This window comes from Macrobrachium nipponense, chromosome 13 (genome assembly GCF_015104395.2).
Source record: "Macrobrachium nipponense isolate FS-2020 chromosome 13, ASM1510439v2, whole genome shotgun sequence".
Classification (NCBI taxonomy): domain Eukaryota; kingdom Metazoa; phylum Arthropoda; class Malacostraca; order Decapoda; family Palaemonidae; genus Macrobrachium; species Macrobrachium nipponense.
Genome location: NC_087206.1, coordinates 60,769,960 through 60,787,901, shown reverse-complemented (window position 1 = coordinate 60,787,901; position 17,942 = coordinate 60,769,960). Strand labels below are relative to the sequence as shown.

General features: G+C 37.2%; 1 protein-coding gene across 2 annotated transcripts; it reads left to right on the top strand.

Moving 5' to 3' along the window:
- The first annotated feature begins 4,836 nt into the window (after positions 1-4,836).
- LOC135225483 (uncharacterized) lies at positions 4,837-16,342 on the top strand. 2 transcript variants are annotated; one of them, XM_064264787.1, is made up of 3 exons: positions 4,837-4,970; positions 10,746-11,559; positions 15,710-16,342. In XM_064264787.1, coding segments are annotated over exons 1-3 (1,281 nt in total). In that variant the 5' UTR covers positions 4,837-4,969; the 3' UTR covers positions 16,176-16,342. The 2 variants fall into 2 exon arrangements, with proteins under 2 accessions (XP_064120857.1, XP_064120856.1); XM_064264786.1 differs by lacking the exon at positions 4,837-4,970 and having other exon boundaries at positions 10,660-11,559.
- Positions 16,343-17,942: the final 1,600 nt, after the last annotated feature.

Sequence of the window (17,942 nt, the reverse complement as noted above, 5' to 3'; positions counted from 1 at the left end):
AGGTCGGTGGGACGAGCCGGTCTCTTCCTGACTAGTGATCTCTTAGTAAAGGGATTTGTAAAAGCAGAGCGGAAATATTTATTAGAAATATATTCAAGCATTTCTTGTAACTTTATCTAACTCAATAAATATCTTGTCCAACGTAAGGCAGTTGACATAACTTGGCATCTTTTTTGTTAGTAATGTATATCGGTCAAAGTACAGAAATATTTTCTTGAACGCAAAGAAAATGCAGAGTTTAAAATCGGAACTATAGTCTTATGGTCTTGAAAAAGATTCTAAAGAATGATATTTATACATTGCTGATCTAAAAGTGATGCAATTTAATCCGAATCCAATATTATGCACTGCACTAAAAACAGGAGTTTCCAATGCAACTTCACTCCTGCATATCTGCGTATCCAAAAATGATAACTCATTTTCTTGTTCTACTTCACATAGAAATGCAGTGTTAGGGCGGCACTCAAAGATCTAAAGCAATTCAGAGAAACAATCAAACAATCTGAACACTCGAGTCTGAGAGGCGAATTACACAGAGTGGGTAACGGTGATCGATCAACTGCTCTGGAATGTGGCACCAACTGCTGTGGTTTTTATCTGAAACTACCCCTGCTAGGAGAAGTTCGACTTAATCTATTTTATATATATTTATATGTATATATGCATATACATACGTACATACATACATACATACATACATACACACACACACACGTATATATATATACATATATATATACATATATATATATATGGTATATATATGTATATATATATGTATATATATATATATATATATATATATATATATAATATATATATATATATATGCTGAAAAATCACGGTTAATGCCACGGGACTTCAGTATATAAATGAATACTACAGGAAATGACTGGCAGAATTTCAGTACTGAACTTCTGCCTGTCATTTTCCTGTGGTTCTCGCTTATATATATATATATATATATATATATATATATATATATTATATATATATATATATATATATATATATATATATACACACACACACATATATATATATATACATATGTGTGTGTGTGTATGTGTGTGTACCTTTGCATGTAGTCGTGCCTGTGATTGGTTTATGCACAACGTGTAGGTAACGTCAATGGTTTTGCAACTGGCGAGTGCTGCAGCACTTCCATCTAACATTCATAAGAAAACGAAGAAAAAAAGGGAACAATCAATGTCCAACAGTGCAATGAGAAATTCATTGCATTGGCTTTACTGCTCGGATAAATTTTCACATTGATCTGATAACCTAGTTAAAGCTCTACGATGACGAAACAAGGAAGGTACTAAGAAGAAGAAACCTAGTTTTAAATGAGGAATGAAATGGATACAACGGAGTCCTTTCCATTTGATTGCAAACAATCAAACATACTGTCTGTACGTCGACTGGAAGTAAGAACCGATGAATCTGATAACGATACTTATATATTTCATAGTGTTTCATAATAAAGAGACAAGGTTGCCATGGAAGCCCGAGTGAAGGCAGAGAAGTCCACCGTTTGGAAGAACGTAGTATGAAAGATCGACCGAACCTGCTGCCCCTCCGGTTTATGAACTCTGGCTTCATGGACGTTTTTCATCCTTTCATAAGAAAGATTTCTGATGATTCTATGAATACTAACATAGTTTCGTTTCCTATACTCAGATTAAAAAATATTGATTCAAGTGTCAAACTACATCTCAGTATTCACGAGGACTAAAATACCTCGAATTAAATGACTGAAAACCTCAGCGCCAGACACAGTCATTATGGCTCACAGGAAATGGGATTCCGATCGTAACTGCTCACTGCAGACTATTCACACAAAGCAAAAACATGAAGGCGTCTTCAGCTGCTTTCTTAAACAAGAATTTAAAATAAACTGGGTCAACTGACCTTGAACAAGAATATTTGTTAAGAAAGTTATTCTATCAAAATTCTATTCCTCTTCATTAGTTAAGTAAAACAGATCAAAAGAAAATTCAAGACCACAAACCAGGCAGTTTAAGGATCCTGGTATTATATTTATTTGGTTATATATAGATTTATTCAGTTATTTTGATATCAGATATTTTCTTTCAGCCTTATTGCACACTTATCTGGGAAACGTACGAGGAATGTAATGTCCCATTTGGCTCGTTCTAAAGATTATCTGTAGCTACCAGTATATAAAAATGTAAAATCTTGAGAGAGAGAGAGAGAGAGAGAGAGAGAGAGAGAGAGAGAGAGAGAGAGAGAGAGAGAGTGGGGGTGGGGGGTAACATAATATCAATTCTACCAATAGCTTCCATCGGACTTCAGGCCCAAACGCTCTGACTCAGCCAGGTTCACATAAGATTTGCCAGACTTTCCTTTAAGCTAATCAATGGATGGAAGGCCGAGTCAATAAACCAGGACGGGAATCGGTGTCGGAACGCAACGTCTGTGAGTGGAACAAAAAACTGCTTCACTAGAAGATCACTTTGATGAAAGAGGAGTTCTTTTGTTTTTCGCAAAAGTCATCTACGGTGGTATCATCATTTTATCCCTTGATTGTGATTTACTTTGAGATTCATATAGCTAACGGCATTCTTGTACATAATAATTCCTTTCAGTTCTTTGTATGTAGGTTGACATTAATGTAAAAATTAAGACTTACTCAGTAGCATGAGTCTTGAAATGGAGAAACAAATCCACAGCTATATATATGTAGTTATTACTATTAGTATAAAGGATTAGTTTATCCAGACCTCTGAGCTTAATAATGGCTCCTCTCGGGCTTGGTGTATATGTAGTTAGTACTTATATTTAAAGATACATCTGCAAAGAAAGCTTTCGGGAAACTGTTCGAATCCTATTTTCAATCTCTCTTAAGATACAAGTAATAAATACCTAATTGGATTTGTTTCTGCAATGTAAAGATTATGCGTCATTATCAAGGTAACAGTGAACTCACGTCAAGATGAGCATGGGCAGCATAAATGAAAAGGGAAAAATAATGTTTGTGAGTAGCTCCGTGACAGGAACACCTTTACAGAAACTGTCCAGTTAAGCAATAGGAGAGCTCAAGGAGGTTGGTTTTCCAGAAACCAAAGATTACTGGAAATATAGAATTACAAGAAATTCTAAAGTATGTAATAGGATCAACTCAGGTAACTTTTCGGTGTCCGCTTCAGTTCAGGGAAAATGACTTGTGAATAGCTTATGTTTGTCTTGAAGTAAAATGATTCTTGAAGGCAAGCTTTGCTACTTAGCAAAATCATAATACTGCTGGTAAAACATTATTGTTTGATTATTTAAATATGCCTTTTATAGGAGGAAGTTAGGGTGCAATGCATAAAGTAACTTTGAGTGTTTTCATATTAAGACAGATGGGAGTTTGGGGGGAAAGTTTTTTTTGTAGAGGTTATATTGAATTCATATTAAACAGACTGCAAAGATTAGTTGTTGGTGGGAACCACGGTGACAGTAATTTCTGGCGTTCCTCAGGTTAGAGTTCTTAGTCCACTACTAGTTACATTATAAGTAGGATAAGCGGTTTGGCCTTGAAAACAAGCTTAATGCTTATACAGATGACGCTATTCTCTTTACTTCGTTCCTGCTTCCTGGATTCAACACTCTGTTATTAGTGATTACCCAGAATTATTTTATGGGGGGGGGGGTCTTTTTCCTCTTTAAATGTAATTGCATATACAGGTATATATTATATTCCTTCTAACACTCTTGTATTTCCTACTACTGAAGAATGATGTTAATGTTTAATAAAAATAAATTATAAAAAAAAAGACTTGCTCAAAAAACAAAAGATTATTATTCATTACTTTGTAAGTACAGTTCAGTGAAAAGGATAGTCAGAGAAAATATGGGTTTCCATAAATTTTGGGTGGGGGTTGGTCGTTCGACCCCTCCGACACATCCCCCCCTCGGTACAGGCCTATAATAATACCATAGCAGACACACACTCACTCACACACACACACACACACACACACACACACACACACACACACACATATATATATATATATATATATATATATATATATATATATATATATTAATATATATCAATAATGTTCTAGTAGATGGCGGTTGCCCATGCTTCTTATCCAGCTAGCGCTGTAACTTGGCTGGTAAGATCACTACGTCTGATATGAAATTATATTGCCATGAAAAATGTAAGACATCGTTTTCTCTTGCGAATTTGTTAGTCCTTACCAAAGATCATACTTCAGAGGAGCTACGAAAAGCAGTTTGTTTTGATCAAACTGATGAAATTTGCAATGATACAGTCCTAGGGCCGGGGTGAAATAAGAAAAGCAGTTACCATTTTCTTTGTAAACAGCTGTAACCGTGGACACAGAATGCTGAAGGAGGAGTGAGAGCCAACACAAAGAGAACTGGATCTCACTGTCCTTGAAAATGATAGAGGTAATTATGGTTAATTTTAACTGAAAGCAAACAGCGCCGTTTCATTGAATCTTTGTCGCGAGAATTTTCAATAAATAATGGTTGAATATGCACAGACGTAACAATCTCGTTCTCTCGCGGTGCTCACTTATTTTGATTGACCCACAACGCTACGACGCCAACTTTATTTCGGAAATCAATGGATCAATCCTTCTCTCTCGTCTCCACCTCAAGCTTACGTGTCCGCACATACCATCTGAGGGCGTCATGAGGTAATCCTGAATAATTCACAAATAATTCCTCCGTGTGAATCGATGAATTGGTGGAGAGAGAGAGAGAGAGAGAGAGAGAGAGAGAGAGAGAGAGAGAGAGGGGGATAGGAAGGAGGGGATGTGTCCAATTCCTCCATTCCTTCCCTCCACTGCCACACATTCCAACGTCTAAGTACATAACAGCCTAGACTATAGAGCCAGTTCAGGTTTGCTTAGTTGCAGCGACGCACACCATCTTATTTATTTCGTTTCTTCATCGATCTGGAATAAAAGGAGGCCGACGTTCACGTGACAGTAAGCGACAATCATATGTATACATTTCGAAGATATTATTTAGTAACTCGTCTGGTGTGAATGTGTTTGATTTTTCACAGGTGGCAGAACGTCCGATTGTTTAACCCGTAAGTTGAAGAGGAAACATTTTTCGTAAAGTACGTTAGACATAACATGCAATTTGAGTTTGAAAGTGTATGTGTGCAGTGCGAGGCTTCCTTTTTATGATGGAGCCTCCATTTCTGAGGCCGGATAGGACGAGTGAATTATAAATAATAAATGCGCGAAACGGGTCAGAATGACACCGGTGTTGACTGTGAGGTATTACGAAAGTTTTGAACCACTAGTGACAATATACATCAGCTGTTCTCATCCTGACCCGCATCCTCATTAGCTTAGTTTGACACTGTAACTTTGATTGTTTGGAGCTAACGGTAAATATCAGCAGCCGATGTCATAAAACCTATGATGGCTGCTGAGCAGTTTGGCATCCAATCAGGATGAGATTCACTGAAATCAGATGCAGATATTTACTGTCAGGTAAGGAAGAGAGAGAGAGAGAGAGAGAGAGAGAGAGAGAGAGAGAGAGAGAGCACAAAAATAATGTACAAATTTCCATAAAATAAGAGTAGTTATACAATGTCTTGACATAGCCTAAGATCAATTGGTAAAAGCACTTGATCATTAGCATTATAAGCAACGTACACAGCACCACCACAAACAGTGAAGAAAAGAATTTTCGTCAACCAATTAAGCACTGTTCGGCACACCTTACTACGAAATTATAGTCCGAGAAACTTATTTCTCAACTTGCGTCAAGATTAAATTTAAATGTAGTACTGTGGAAAATGATTGAGATCCTCAAGAATTAGTGAGGTGAATAAAATTTGTTCATTCCCACAGGACGATTGTACTAACCACGATGGTACTAAGTGTCAAGGCTTCAGTTTTGTGGGCTTAAATAACCGCACAAAATTCACTGAAAGTTCATTCCCTCCATGAAGAGAATATTCCTTTTCATCGGAATTAATTTTAGTACGGAAGGTTAATCTCATCACTATTCATTAATACACAGAATTTGCAACTCATTTTCAACCATCATAATAGAATTACCTTATGACAAGGGGTGTTCTGGTAACCCAAGCAGAAAAATAAAGATTTGAAAATGAAATTATGGCCCTTGGGCGTAAAAGCAAAAATCATCACCATAATGAATATGGCAAAGATTTATATTATTATCATTCTCCAATAGCAAGCATCCATAGACGAAAGTGATAAAAAATCCCTGTTCCTTAGTCTTGCAATATCACCAACAATCAAAATAATTAAACCTTTCGACAAGGAGTTTAAAAGACCAAAAAAAGAACATTAAGGAAGAAAATATAGCGACTTCCGCACATCATTTGTCATTTAATTGCGTTATTCACTCCTGCATAAGGCTGAAAGGTCACTGAAAACAAGTATGGCGATCTACAGACACACCAAAATTGGTTATATAATTACGTTTACTTTTGCAATGGAAAATAGACAAACAGATTTGATAAACAAACACATGCAATGGATTTGACGGAAAGTCGTCAAGTTTAAAAGCATAAACGCGATAAAATATGGATAGCACGAATTTTCCAAAGTCGGTCAAATTACAGGATACTTAGAATATTAATGGCTGCGTTCTTAGAAAACGGGATTTACTGGAGACGGTCACGCAACCGCGTCTGGCATGATCTGGAATGATTCATTTTGCATACAACGAATAACAGTATTATTGTTATCCTTACCACATTCATTTGCAAAACTAATTGGAAAGTGAAGCGGAATTATTTAGTCTTGTGATTGCAGTATTCTTTAGACAGCCATCACTTATTATTATTATTATTGATTATTAATTACGTGATTGATGGCGAGGCGAAGATCCCCTGGAACCCGGCGCTGTCCGTCATGTCTCCCCTACCCTCTCTATCCCCTAGCTACCTCACCTCATCCGGGCCGGACAAAAAAGAAAGATCCGCTCGGATTTTATTATTATATTATCCTTACGAGAGAGTCAGGTTTATTCAGGCAAAATGACAAAGGTTAAATAAGGCAGTAAGAGGTCATGGAACTCGTTCCTATCTTCCGTTTTCCTTCCTCACACATCGCGTTTCTGAGCCATGTCTATGCTAGATAAGGGTTAGGTCATCCTTTGAGAGAGAGAGAGAGAGAGAGAGAGAGAGAGAGAGAGAGAATATTCCCAAATATAAATTTTGCAGAGAACCAGAAAACACTATTGATTAAACCAGACTCAAGCAACGCAGTATTATGGATTTCTGTTCAAACGATGGAAGTCTGGAAAAATATCATGTCGGGAACCGTCATCTTTAAGAACGTATAATTGACACTGCATTTTGCTTTTCCTTTATCGCCGTCTTTAAGAGCAATTTTCAAAATGACTTCCAGACGAAAAAGGGAAACATAAGAATGAATAGTATTGTATCAGAGGACAACTGAGAGGTAAAGTGAACGTTTAAGCCGTATCTCAAATAAAAAAAAAAAAAGAAATGCGCGAAGCTTAACGCCAAAAGAATAAATTTGAAGATCTTATGGGACAAAAGTAGCACCAAAAATAAACAAGTAAATAATGCGCCGCAGTTTCTTCGGAGCAGTCGGGTTTTCTGTATGAGCCGCGCCAACGCATCTTTCAGCCACGGCCCGATGGTGGTCTGTCCTATAGCTTTGCCAGACGCACGATTATGGCTAACTTCAACATTAAATTAAATAAAAACTACTAACGCTAGAGGGCTACAATTTGGTATGTTTGGTGATTGAAGGAATGGATGATCAGCATACCAATTTGCAGCCCTCAAGCCTCAATAGTTTTTAAGTTCTGAGGGTGGAGAGAAAATTGTGGATAGACAGACGAAGCCGACACTATAGTTTTCTTGTACAGACAAAAAAAAAAAAAAAAAAAGAAAGAAATGTGAGGGTTCGAGAACGGGACCGAAATTAGTCACATACACTCCGTGAAGAGACCCCGGAAATGCACGAAGTGTTATTTTGGTGTTTTAACTAATGTTGCACATTTCTCATACGGGAATGATTTACTGTTTTCAGTTTCTAATATCACTGATAATATTCAATAAGACTTAGAGAACAAACCACCAATCTCCCTCAGTAAAATTGAGAAAAACAAAGACGAGATAAGAGAATTATAAGAAAATTAAAATCTCTCTCTCTCTCTCTCTCACACACACACACAATCATACACTCGAATAATTATGGTGAAGGGCCCCCTTCAGGTTCTCAAAACATTCATCAAAATAACAGAGCAATAAAATTAGACATCAGGTCAAAGCTGATAAAGATGAAAGGTACTGCATATAAACATTAGATATGTCTGGTAACTGAATTCTTAATTCAACATTTCAGGTCATGAATTCAGATGAGATGGTAACAAATAAGTGGCAATATGCTTCATAGATTTTATAAAGTGGGGAAGAAACCGAGTCATTAACTAAGAAAAGAAACTAAATTCAATTAGAAATAGTGGTTTTGATCTGCATTCATTTTACAGGCAAGATGATTTATCTTCAGTGGTAAGACTCATCGAGTAGCTTAAGAGACTCAAAATCCAAATTATAAATTGCAAATGAAATTATTATCATTATCATCATTATTATTATTTTTTAACATTAAGGCTCTCCTCCCCACAAAGGGTGGCTCCCGAGAGAAGAAAAGACAATTACCACAGCAAGATTCACATTTGCACAGAGGGCTCATCCGCAGTTTCAGTTATTTATACTATTCACAAGGCCATTAGAGCTTTAATTATAATAATACGTTAAGTTCCAATTTCAAATAAATTACACTGTCTGCTGTAAAGGAATCTTTTATAACAACTACGATTTCAGTTCCATTATCCTTAGAGCTATCCGAATAGTCACGAATTCAGTTTGCAAGGCGTTTTAGTCGAAATTGTCAAAGAAAGTACGCAAAGTAATTGTTAAAAATTTAGGTTATAGTCTTATACCATCCATGTTTTGGGGTTCCCAATCTAGACGAATAATTAAGCAATATTTTACAAGAGCTGTGGCGACATTATGATAGCAATGGTGTTGAAGTCCATCGTCATTCGAGTTTCCCAGTAGCACCAGGGAGGGATCCTGTAGCACCAGGGAGGGATCCTGTAGCACCAGGGAGGGATCCTGTAGCACCAGGGAGGGATCCTTTGTAGCACCAGGGAGGGAGGCGATCCTTGTTAGCCAGGGAAGGAGGGAGGGCTCTTGTTAGCCCCAGGGAAGGAGGGATCTTGTAGGCCCCAGGGAGGGAGGGATCCTTGTAGCCCCACCCAAGGGAAGGGATCTTGTAGCACCAGGGAGGGATCTTGTAGCACCAGGGAGGGATCTTGTAGCACCAGGGAGGGATCTTGTAGCCCCAGGGGAGGGGATCCCTTGTTAGCACCAGGGTGGAGGGATACTTTGTAGCCCCAAGGGAGGGAGGGATCCTTGTTATCAGCCCCAGGGATTGGGATTCTTGTAGCACCAGGGAGGGATCTTGTAGCACCAGGGAGGGATCTTGTAGCACCAGGGAGGGAGTGGTGCCATTCCCTATCCTACACTTTCAGGAAGGCTGTATTTCTAACTAAAAATACGTCAAACGTTATCAGCTAACTTGTGATTAAATACATTGGATGCTGTATAGGCCGTATGGTACAGTTTCTTTTGTAAAAATACTTATGTTACTTAAAAATAAACTTATTTCACCGCTAGAACCGAGAGATTTCTGAGGTTACTTCTTTAATTAAAAACCAACGTGTATCAGCGTAAGAGCAGGGTTTTGAACTGCTTCATCTGAGATTAGTCATTTGCTCTAAGATTTATTGGTTTTGCACTGAGGTCTATCCCAGTGTTGAGCATACCCCCCCCCCCCCCACCACTCACACACACTGCATTAATTTCTTAGATACGATTTGAGACGATGGTCAAGTTCCAGAAGAGACGTGAATGGGATCCACAGTGGGCAGGCGATAGGCAGGGTACGTACAAGTGGAAGTAATAAAACCTTGATAAGAGAGAGAGAGAGAGAGAGAGAGAGAGAGAGAGAGAGAGAGAGAGAGAGAGAGAATAAAAAGATAGCAACATATGTTTACTGTAGCTTCATTAAAATAACATAATGAGGCCTTATCTTTAAATTTATGCTTTACTACACTAGATATAACTTTTAACATTAAATGCATTAATACAGAACTGAGCATTTGACGCACACTGCAGATTGATGTAAAGAGCAAAAGACTGCTTAGAGAGGACTGGAGTAAAAAAAACAGTAAATTGGAGTTTTTAAATGCTGAGTTTTAATAACTATTTATATAGTAAAAATACTTTTCTTTAGTCTTTCAATTAAATGAACAAGGACAATTCGAACTAAAGATCTCAAATTTAATATGGAAATATCATTTTGATGTAGAGCACGAAATAAGACTAAATTTGCTTAGTTGCTTGCACGCGAACTGCTTTACCAATTCCCTTTATTGCGTAAAGACACGTATCTGGTCATCACTAAGCAAGAACCAACAATACCTTTGGCAGGCATAGAATGTTGGCCCCACTTATCTATCAAATTCTCAACAGAAAAGAGTTTTTTTTTTTTTTTTTTTGGATGATGGGTAATATCTAGAGCCGATATGACTGAAACTATTTGTCACTTCGAAAACTCACGCTCACCACCAGCCATTTGTATCATGATTTCAGCTGCGGATATTTACCGTCATTTCTAAACGAAAACCTTGATCACTCTCAATGATTCTTCCGTTTCTTCGAACAGTGGGGGATACACCCGAAGATGACCCGGTGGACCCGAAGAGCCTGATTGCAGAGGAGGACGTGAAAGAAACTCTTTTGTGCGACAAAGGAGAAGAAGCTGCACTCATTTCATGGGAAGTGGTAGACTTCACAAAAACTGGCGACAACTATTCTACCTTTGTAACGAGTATTCAAGTGACGTACTCCATGGCAGACGAGGAGTTACAGGTTTCTTACGTTACAAAAGTGAATCCTTGTAGGAAACTGGAGGGCTTTGAATCAATCACCCATGCCCTTTTTGAAAAGGAGGTCAATTTCTACTTAAATCTTGTTCCAGACCTAAACTCTGTGCTGGAGGAAGCTGGAATAGAAACATTAAATTTACCCAGATGTTACCACGTTAATTTAGACCAAGGGCAGGAACGGGCATATTACGAGGACTTACGGGAGCGTGGCTTTAAGATGGTCGACAGAAGACAAGGCTTAGACGCTGCTCACGTTACTTTGGTGCTAAAAGAATTAGCTAAATTGCACGCGGCTTCACGTCTCCTGCAAGAAAAATCTCCCGAGGAATCTCTGGAGGAAAAGTACTACCCCACTTTGCAAGACTGGTTGAATTTAGGGGAAGAGGCCAATGAGGTCCTCACGCCAATGTTGCAAGGTTACCTGAACCATGCGAGAGATATATTGAAAAATTCTGGTGGGGAAAAGAGAATCCTGGAATGGATTGAGAGCTTAAGACCAAATCTTCGGGAAGATATGATTACCAAAATGCAAAGCGATACCTTTGGAAGCATCTGTCATGGGGATTGCTGGAGTAACAACATTCTCTTCAGGTTAGTTGATTTATGATATTTGAGTATTGTGTTATTCTTGTACTACCACTTTTAGGAGATATCTATAATTGAAAATATATCTATGAAAGAGGCAAAAATATAAATGTAAACAAATCATAGTCAGGAACCAAGGGCTCAATGTTGTCAAAGCACTTAACACTGATATATCAATTTTCTGGTTTCGATTTTCCATTTTTATAATTTTCTGGGACAAGAATCCTCTAATATGAAACAATAAAATTTGCTATGACATCTACATAATCAAACCACCATTTTTCAGATATAAAATATCATTCATTACATAGCAATACGGTTACCCTTGCCTACATAATACATTAAACATACGGTTTCCATTCTAAAATAGCTAAACAATTATCAGCAAAGTACCACTGTAATGCAAAATCACATCGTGGTCAAGCTGATTAGAATATATTTTCCAACAAGGGAATTTTTTGTGTTTACATGCTACTATGCACTTGATTTTTTTCCTTGATGAATAGATGCCCTTTTTTTAATACTTTCCTTTTGACACTAAAATCTTAGCATGTTGAATCAGACCTCTCATTCGAATTTTTTTCACGAGCTTTTCTAAGATACCAGAGTGCATCTTCCTCCCAAATAGCAAGGTTTGACAGCTTTGGCTCTTTATACAATGTGTGTTTATAAACCACTATTAGATAAAGCCTTTTTGACAGCAGAAAGTTGCATACTTTGTTGCCAAACCCAGATTTAGCTACCAGGTTTGGCAGGAAATCACAGAGCATCCTTGTAAACGTGCTTCTGCATCACTAGCTTTATCTGTTTCTCTGTAGCCTTGTCTCTATCAACATTTCATATGAAACCGGGCATTATCCCACGAAAAAAGTCAGGTGTTTCACAGAATCTAGTGTATGACTGTCCTTAGGATGGTGACCTTGGAGTTCTTTGGTAGCCCGGTATGGTTCTCACATAAACTGACTGGTAACTTTTGGACTAAATGTCACCATGCCCTACTAACATAAGAAACCGGTGACAGACACAGTATGCTGCCTAGTTCGACTTAAATTTCTTTTCCTCATGAGCACAAGGTTGTTCTCCACTGGCTCAGTAGACACAACATGATCTTCATGTCAACCCTGGCAATTCAAGGACTAACGTAGGCCAACCTTCATGGTAACAGAATAATCTGTAGTACACTGTAGTACATAGTGACTGGGGACACATACCTGCTCCAAAGCTCTCTTCAATGGTTAGGTTATCTGTTCTGTTGCTACCAGCTACTTGACATCTGACAGAACCAACTTTCATTTCCGAGATATGGAGCTACTTAGCCAAATTAATGGGTTAAAAAATTCACCAAGTGAATGCCAGAAAAAACCTGTTGATCTCTCAAAACTACCTTTATTGCCAGATGTGATGGACACATATTACATACTGCCCACAAATGAGGGATCAAGAACTCTCTCACAGAAGTGGCATTTGACGAAACCACCTGTGTTCTGGCAGTTCATTCTCTGTTGACAATACTAACTATCCAAAAGAAGACCTCTGAAGACCCCTCAAAATTGTCAGAAGCCATTGACTAAGCATACAGATGTTCAAGGATTTGAAGAAACAGTACTTCCAAAATAATTTTTGTACTTGCTGATTCATTTTCATGTGAAATAACATCCACAGGCCCCTGCTAACAACCCAATACAGGGAAACTGTAGAGATGCCATAATGGCATCGTCACATATGTTCTTTTGATATGATCTGCCATCTTAGTGATACATACCAGCTTTGTTGAGAACAGCAGCATGGTTTTAAGAGCACTCCAGTTGAATAGATGACTTGCTATCAAGGCTATTTGGTGTTACTTGGAAATTGAAAAAAAATTATATATATCTTCATTGTAAATATCTATCGGATCTGAAGCCAGAAATAGCATGGGTTAAAGAAATCGTCCTTGTGTAGCTTCTATAAGGGGTCAGTCCTCATTAACCCCCACCTGCTGCTAGTCTGGTATGATGATGGCGTATTCCACAAACCCTTTTGTGTGGGCGATTAATTTTTAAAAACAGCTCAGCGCTGTTCCAATGGCCAATATCCCTCGTTTGTACGAAGTCTCCGAGCTCTCTGAAGCATATCCAACTGAACTTTTAAGCTTTGTCACTCTTTGTAAGATGGGTCTACTTGTTCCCCAACGCAGTGAATCCGATGATACGATACATTAATGTTAGTGAAGATGCACGTAAATAAAGCTGGAAAGAATTTCATTCCAATGATAAAACGGGTCTTCTGTTATTGTTTTTCATATTTCACGTTTGAACTTCATCCGTGGTGAATAATTTCCGTTCTATAATAAACTAACTTACTGTATAGCAGTGAAATAAATGTTAGAAATTTGCTTTTCAGAATTTCTTATTTAAAGTATTTCGTAATCGAAAGAATACATATGGAGCTAAGCTGCAAAATAGGAACTAAGAAATCAGTTATTATAGAAAACAAGGAAATGGCAGTTTTATCATAGCCTATAATCACAACAGATATTGTAATGTTATGTGCATGGTCAACTGAAAAGCTAAACTTTTCAGTGTAAATATACTGCATTTTCACAAGTAAAATGACTTATCTGTTGCAAAACATGAAACTTAAAATTACGAAAAGACATCATCAATACGGAAAAAATATACCACCAATATTTTTTCATAAGCTTAAAATATGGGAAGAAAGTATTGTTAACAAAATACGGAAATTTTCTTAGTTGTTTAATTGACATGTTAATGATTTCTTTATATTATAGATAAAATAAGTAGTAACGCTTTCAATTAACCTTTTGCCTACTCTAGTGAACTGAACAAAACTGGTGCATAGACGTCCTAAAGTTACCTCTTTTTGTGATAACAGCAAAGTTTTCAAGGAACTTTGGCAATGTTGCCCCTGAATTATTGTGACTATTGTGTCTCAATGGGAAAATAACGGTGAAAATCTATCTTTCTGCGTCAGGTCCAAACCTATTTTTGCACGATAGGCTCAGCTGGATCCCAGATTAACCGTTTCAATGGTTTATGGCATTGGCGAAAAAAGGTTTTAAGGGACTACTCGATGAATAGTTTTTCATTCAAAAATTAGTATAATGATGTACTTCGGAAAATGTTATCTCACGCCCAATGATTGTTAATAATTGTAGATATAATAGACCTAAAGAAAGACTTGTCTAGTTAGGTGTTTGGAATAGACGGGTTGCTTGCTAATTTCATTTAACATTAGGGAGCATGAAAACAGGAAAATCCAATTCACTAAAAGATATTCAAAGAAAATAAGAAAGACAAGTGACTATCCCTAAATAAAGAACAATGTACATCATGTTACGATATTCTCAGAAATACATATTCTGTTTATAAATATATAAGAAAAAGTGATGCAAAAACAGTGAGCACAAAGTAGAAACAGATGCTAAGGAACACAAAACCATATAGCAGTTCAACACTTTGCTCACTAGAATCCAGCAACATATGGCATGCAGCTTCCTGAAGTTAACAGTGAATATCCAGAATTTTACATTATATCTTCAGCTTTAACAAGTATCTATTGCATGAATGCACATTAAAGTCTAACATCTATGAAAGTTCCGAGATTATCTGCTAACCAGGGTATATTGTTAGCTACAGTGTGGTTACACTGACTAGCTTGCTAATCACAGGCAGCTCGGTTTACTTAAGGCCTTAACCTGCTGGTCTTGGCTATGGGTTAAGTTCGTACAGACTAGTTTTGATTGGTGTGCTTTGAATTCATGGGAAATCATTCAGTCAAATAGCAGAATGATGAATTTTCCCAGCCATATGAAAGAACAAATGCAGTATTGTATGAGTGATTATGGTGAATCATTTATAAACAGTTAAAAAAAATTTTGATTGTAACCGCAATAATTACTTCTTAGTGTAACATTTTAAGATACTTCCTTTAATTTCAGATTTTACAGCAACTATCTCTAGTCTTAATTGATGGTGCAATAATCGCTAGGTCGACCCAGTTACAAGAAAGGCTAAACTCCATAATGCAAGCTTGCCAAATTGCATATTGCTTCCAATATAAATGCATACTTTACAACCCATTTTCAGTTGACAGAGTGAACATAAGGACCCAGAGTATGTAACTCCGAAAGTCAGTTTTTTTCTTCTTCCCACAGGTACGAAGACGAAGAACCTGTGGAAGTGATGTTGGTGGATCTGGAAGCTTGTCGGTATGCCACACTCGCCTCCGAACTGAACTACCTGCTGTATTCAAGTGTGGCTTACCAAGTTAGGAAGGAGAACCTTGAAGACTTCATGAGGACTTACTTCTCTGCTTACAATGACATAGTCCAGGCTGGTGGGCTCGAGATGAGTTTCAGTGAGGAAGAACTCATGGAGGAGTTTCGGGATAAGAACATTCTTGGCGCCATCTTTGCTATGATGATTGTACCGATTGTTCTGTTCGAGACAGGAGAATTGCCTCACATTTCGGAATTTAGTGGTGACTTTGAAGAAGCCATAAATGATTTCTGGGCCCGTGTCAAGTCACTGGTTGATGAGAGTCCCTTGTTGAGACCCAGATTTCTGGATATGTTTGAAGAATTCACTGAAACAGGGCTCATACCCTTAATAAACTTTTAGTCTTTTTCAATATTCTTTGTAAATCTACATACTGATAAGCTCTTTTGTTTGAATGAATATGAATGCGAAAGAAAAAGTCAGAATATGAAAACTAGGAAGTATAATGTTAGAATAACATTCAAATCTTTATAAAATGAATATAAACAAGCTTGTAAGTTATAGCAGAGTTCTTCTCCTTTATTTTGTGCATGGTTTCTTTGATGAAAGACTTTAATAAATTATTCAGAACCGTTTTACAACAAGGTAACAGAAAGGCATTGTATAAAAAAAAAAAGTTATCGACTAGCGTCGTAATATCTCTTCCCTAGAGAAGGTCCAGCTGCTCAACCCTGCTAAAATTTATGGCATGGCTAGTACCCGAAATTCTCCAAGGCTCCGAGCTCTCTGATGCATATCTATTGATCTTTTATGCTCTATCACTTTTCGTAAGATGGATCTGCCCGTTCCCTCACCTATACTCGGGTTTTTTCCATCTGTCCACCCGCCTGTGGTGTTTGCGTATGGTGACACTGCGTCCGGGCTTTAGATAGTTACATTCAGCTTGCATTCAACAATTATAATAATATCCTATTTCGAATATTAACGGTGTAATTCGCATACAGTAAATTATTAAAACACTTTTCAGTTGCAAATGTACACCCAGATATCCTTTTATTTACCTACAACTTACACTTAGCGTAACTATCTAAAGCCCGGGATGCAGTACTACCATATGCAAACACCACAGGCGGGTGGACAGATGGAAAAAAAAATAGAGTATAGTGAATCCAAAGGTACATCAAACTTAGATTAGTAAATGGACTTAAATGAAGTAGTCTTGTTAGGGACTGCGTGATACAATCGCTTGTTTCTGGAACGAATTTAATTCCAGTGATGAAAAAGACGTTTCTGTTGTTATTCTTTATAGTTTACATTTAAACTGGAACCGTGGTGAATATTTTTTGTTCCATAATAAACTGGTTTACTGGAATAACATGGCCCAAATACCAGATGTCTCCAGAGAGAGTTTTCAATGAAGATGTTGAACCATTACACAAACAAATCCTTCACTAAATTCTACTCCTCAATGACAAATGATTCTCAGTCAGAGGTTTTTCTTTCCTTTCAATCTAAAACGGTGGAAAGGTTAAACCTTCGACTAAAACAGTTCAGTGCTGTGATAGTCGATATTCGATAGCTCAAGAGGTGCTGTAATATAATGCCTTAATTTTCCTGAATTTCTGACAATATAGCGTGTATTTGTATACATCCTAATTCTTTTGTTAATCTTTACTTTGTTATTTCCAATTGTAATTAAGAGCCCTATATTAACCTTTTTAACTTTTCTACTGAATGTGCGTAAAGCAATACTTCATAGCAGTTAGTCATTCAGAGAACGGCTGTTAAACGGTATTCTAAGACGGATCTTTTGCTGCATTCCATGTATATACTGTCTGACATTTTTTATATAAAAATTCAATATCTGAAGAACATTATGGCAACCTTCACTTTAAAAGAAAGTGAAAATAATGCCGTTCTCAGTTTATTTCCTCGGAATATTTTTGTTTGTGTTTTTTTTTATTTTTTAAGTTTTTCTCAATACGAATTAATTATCAAATGAATGTTCTTCACACAAGAGATTTTATGAGGCTCGATAATGGAAGATTCTTTGGTCTTTTTCGGAAAACATATAGAAAGAAATTTGTCATAACGTGCATTCTGAGAATTTTGAGCTAAAGTAGGAGAGAGAGAGAGAGAGAGAGAGAGAGAGAGAGAGAGAGAGAGAGA

What these genes read in the sequence shown, in the direction of transcription:
- LOC135225483 (XM_064264786.1), top strand. Translation starts at nt 10,721, where the DNA reads ATGATTCTTCCGTTTCTTCGAACAGTGGGGGATACACCCGAAGATGAC. An exon ending in AGTAACAACATTCTCTTCAG is followed by an intron (nt 11,560 to 15,709) that starts GTTAGTTGATTT and finishes TTCTTCCCACAG; the next exon opens with GTACGAAGACGAAGAACCTG.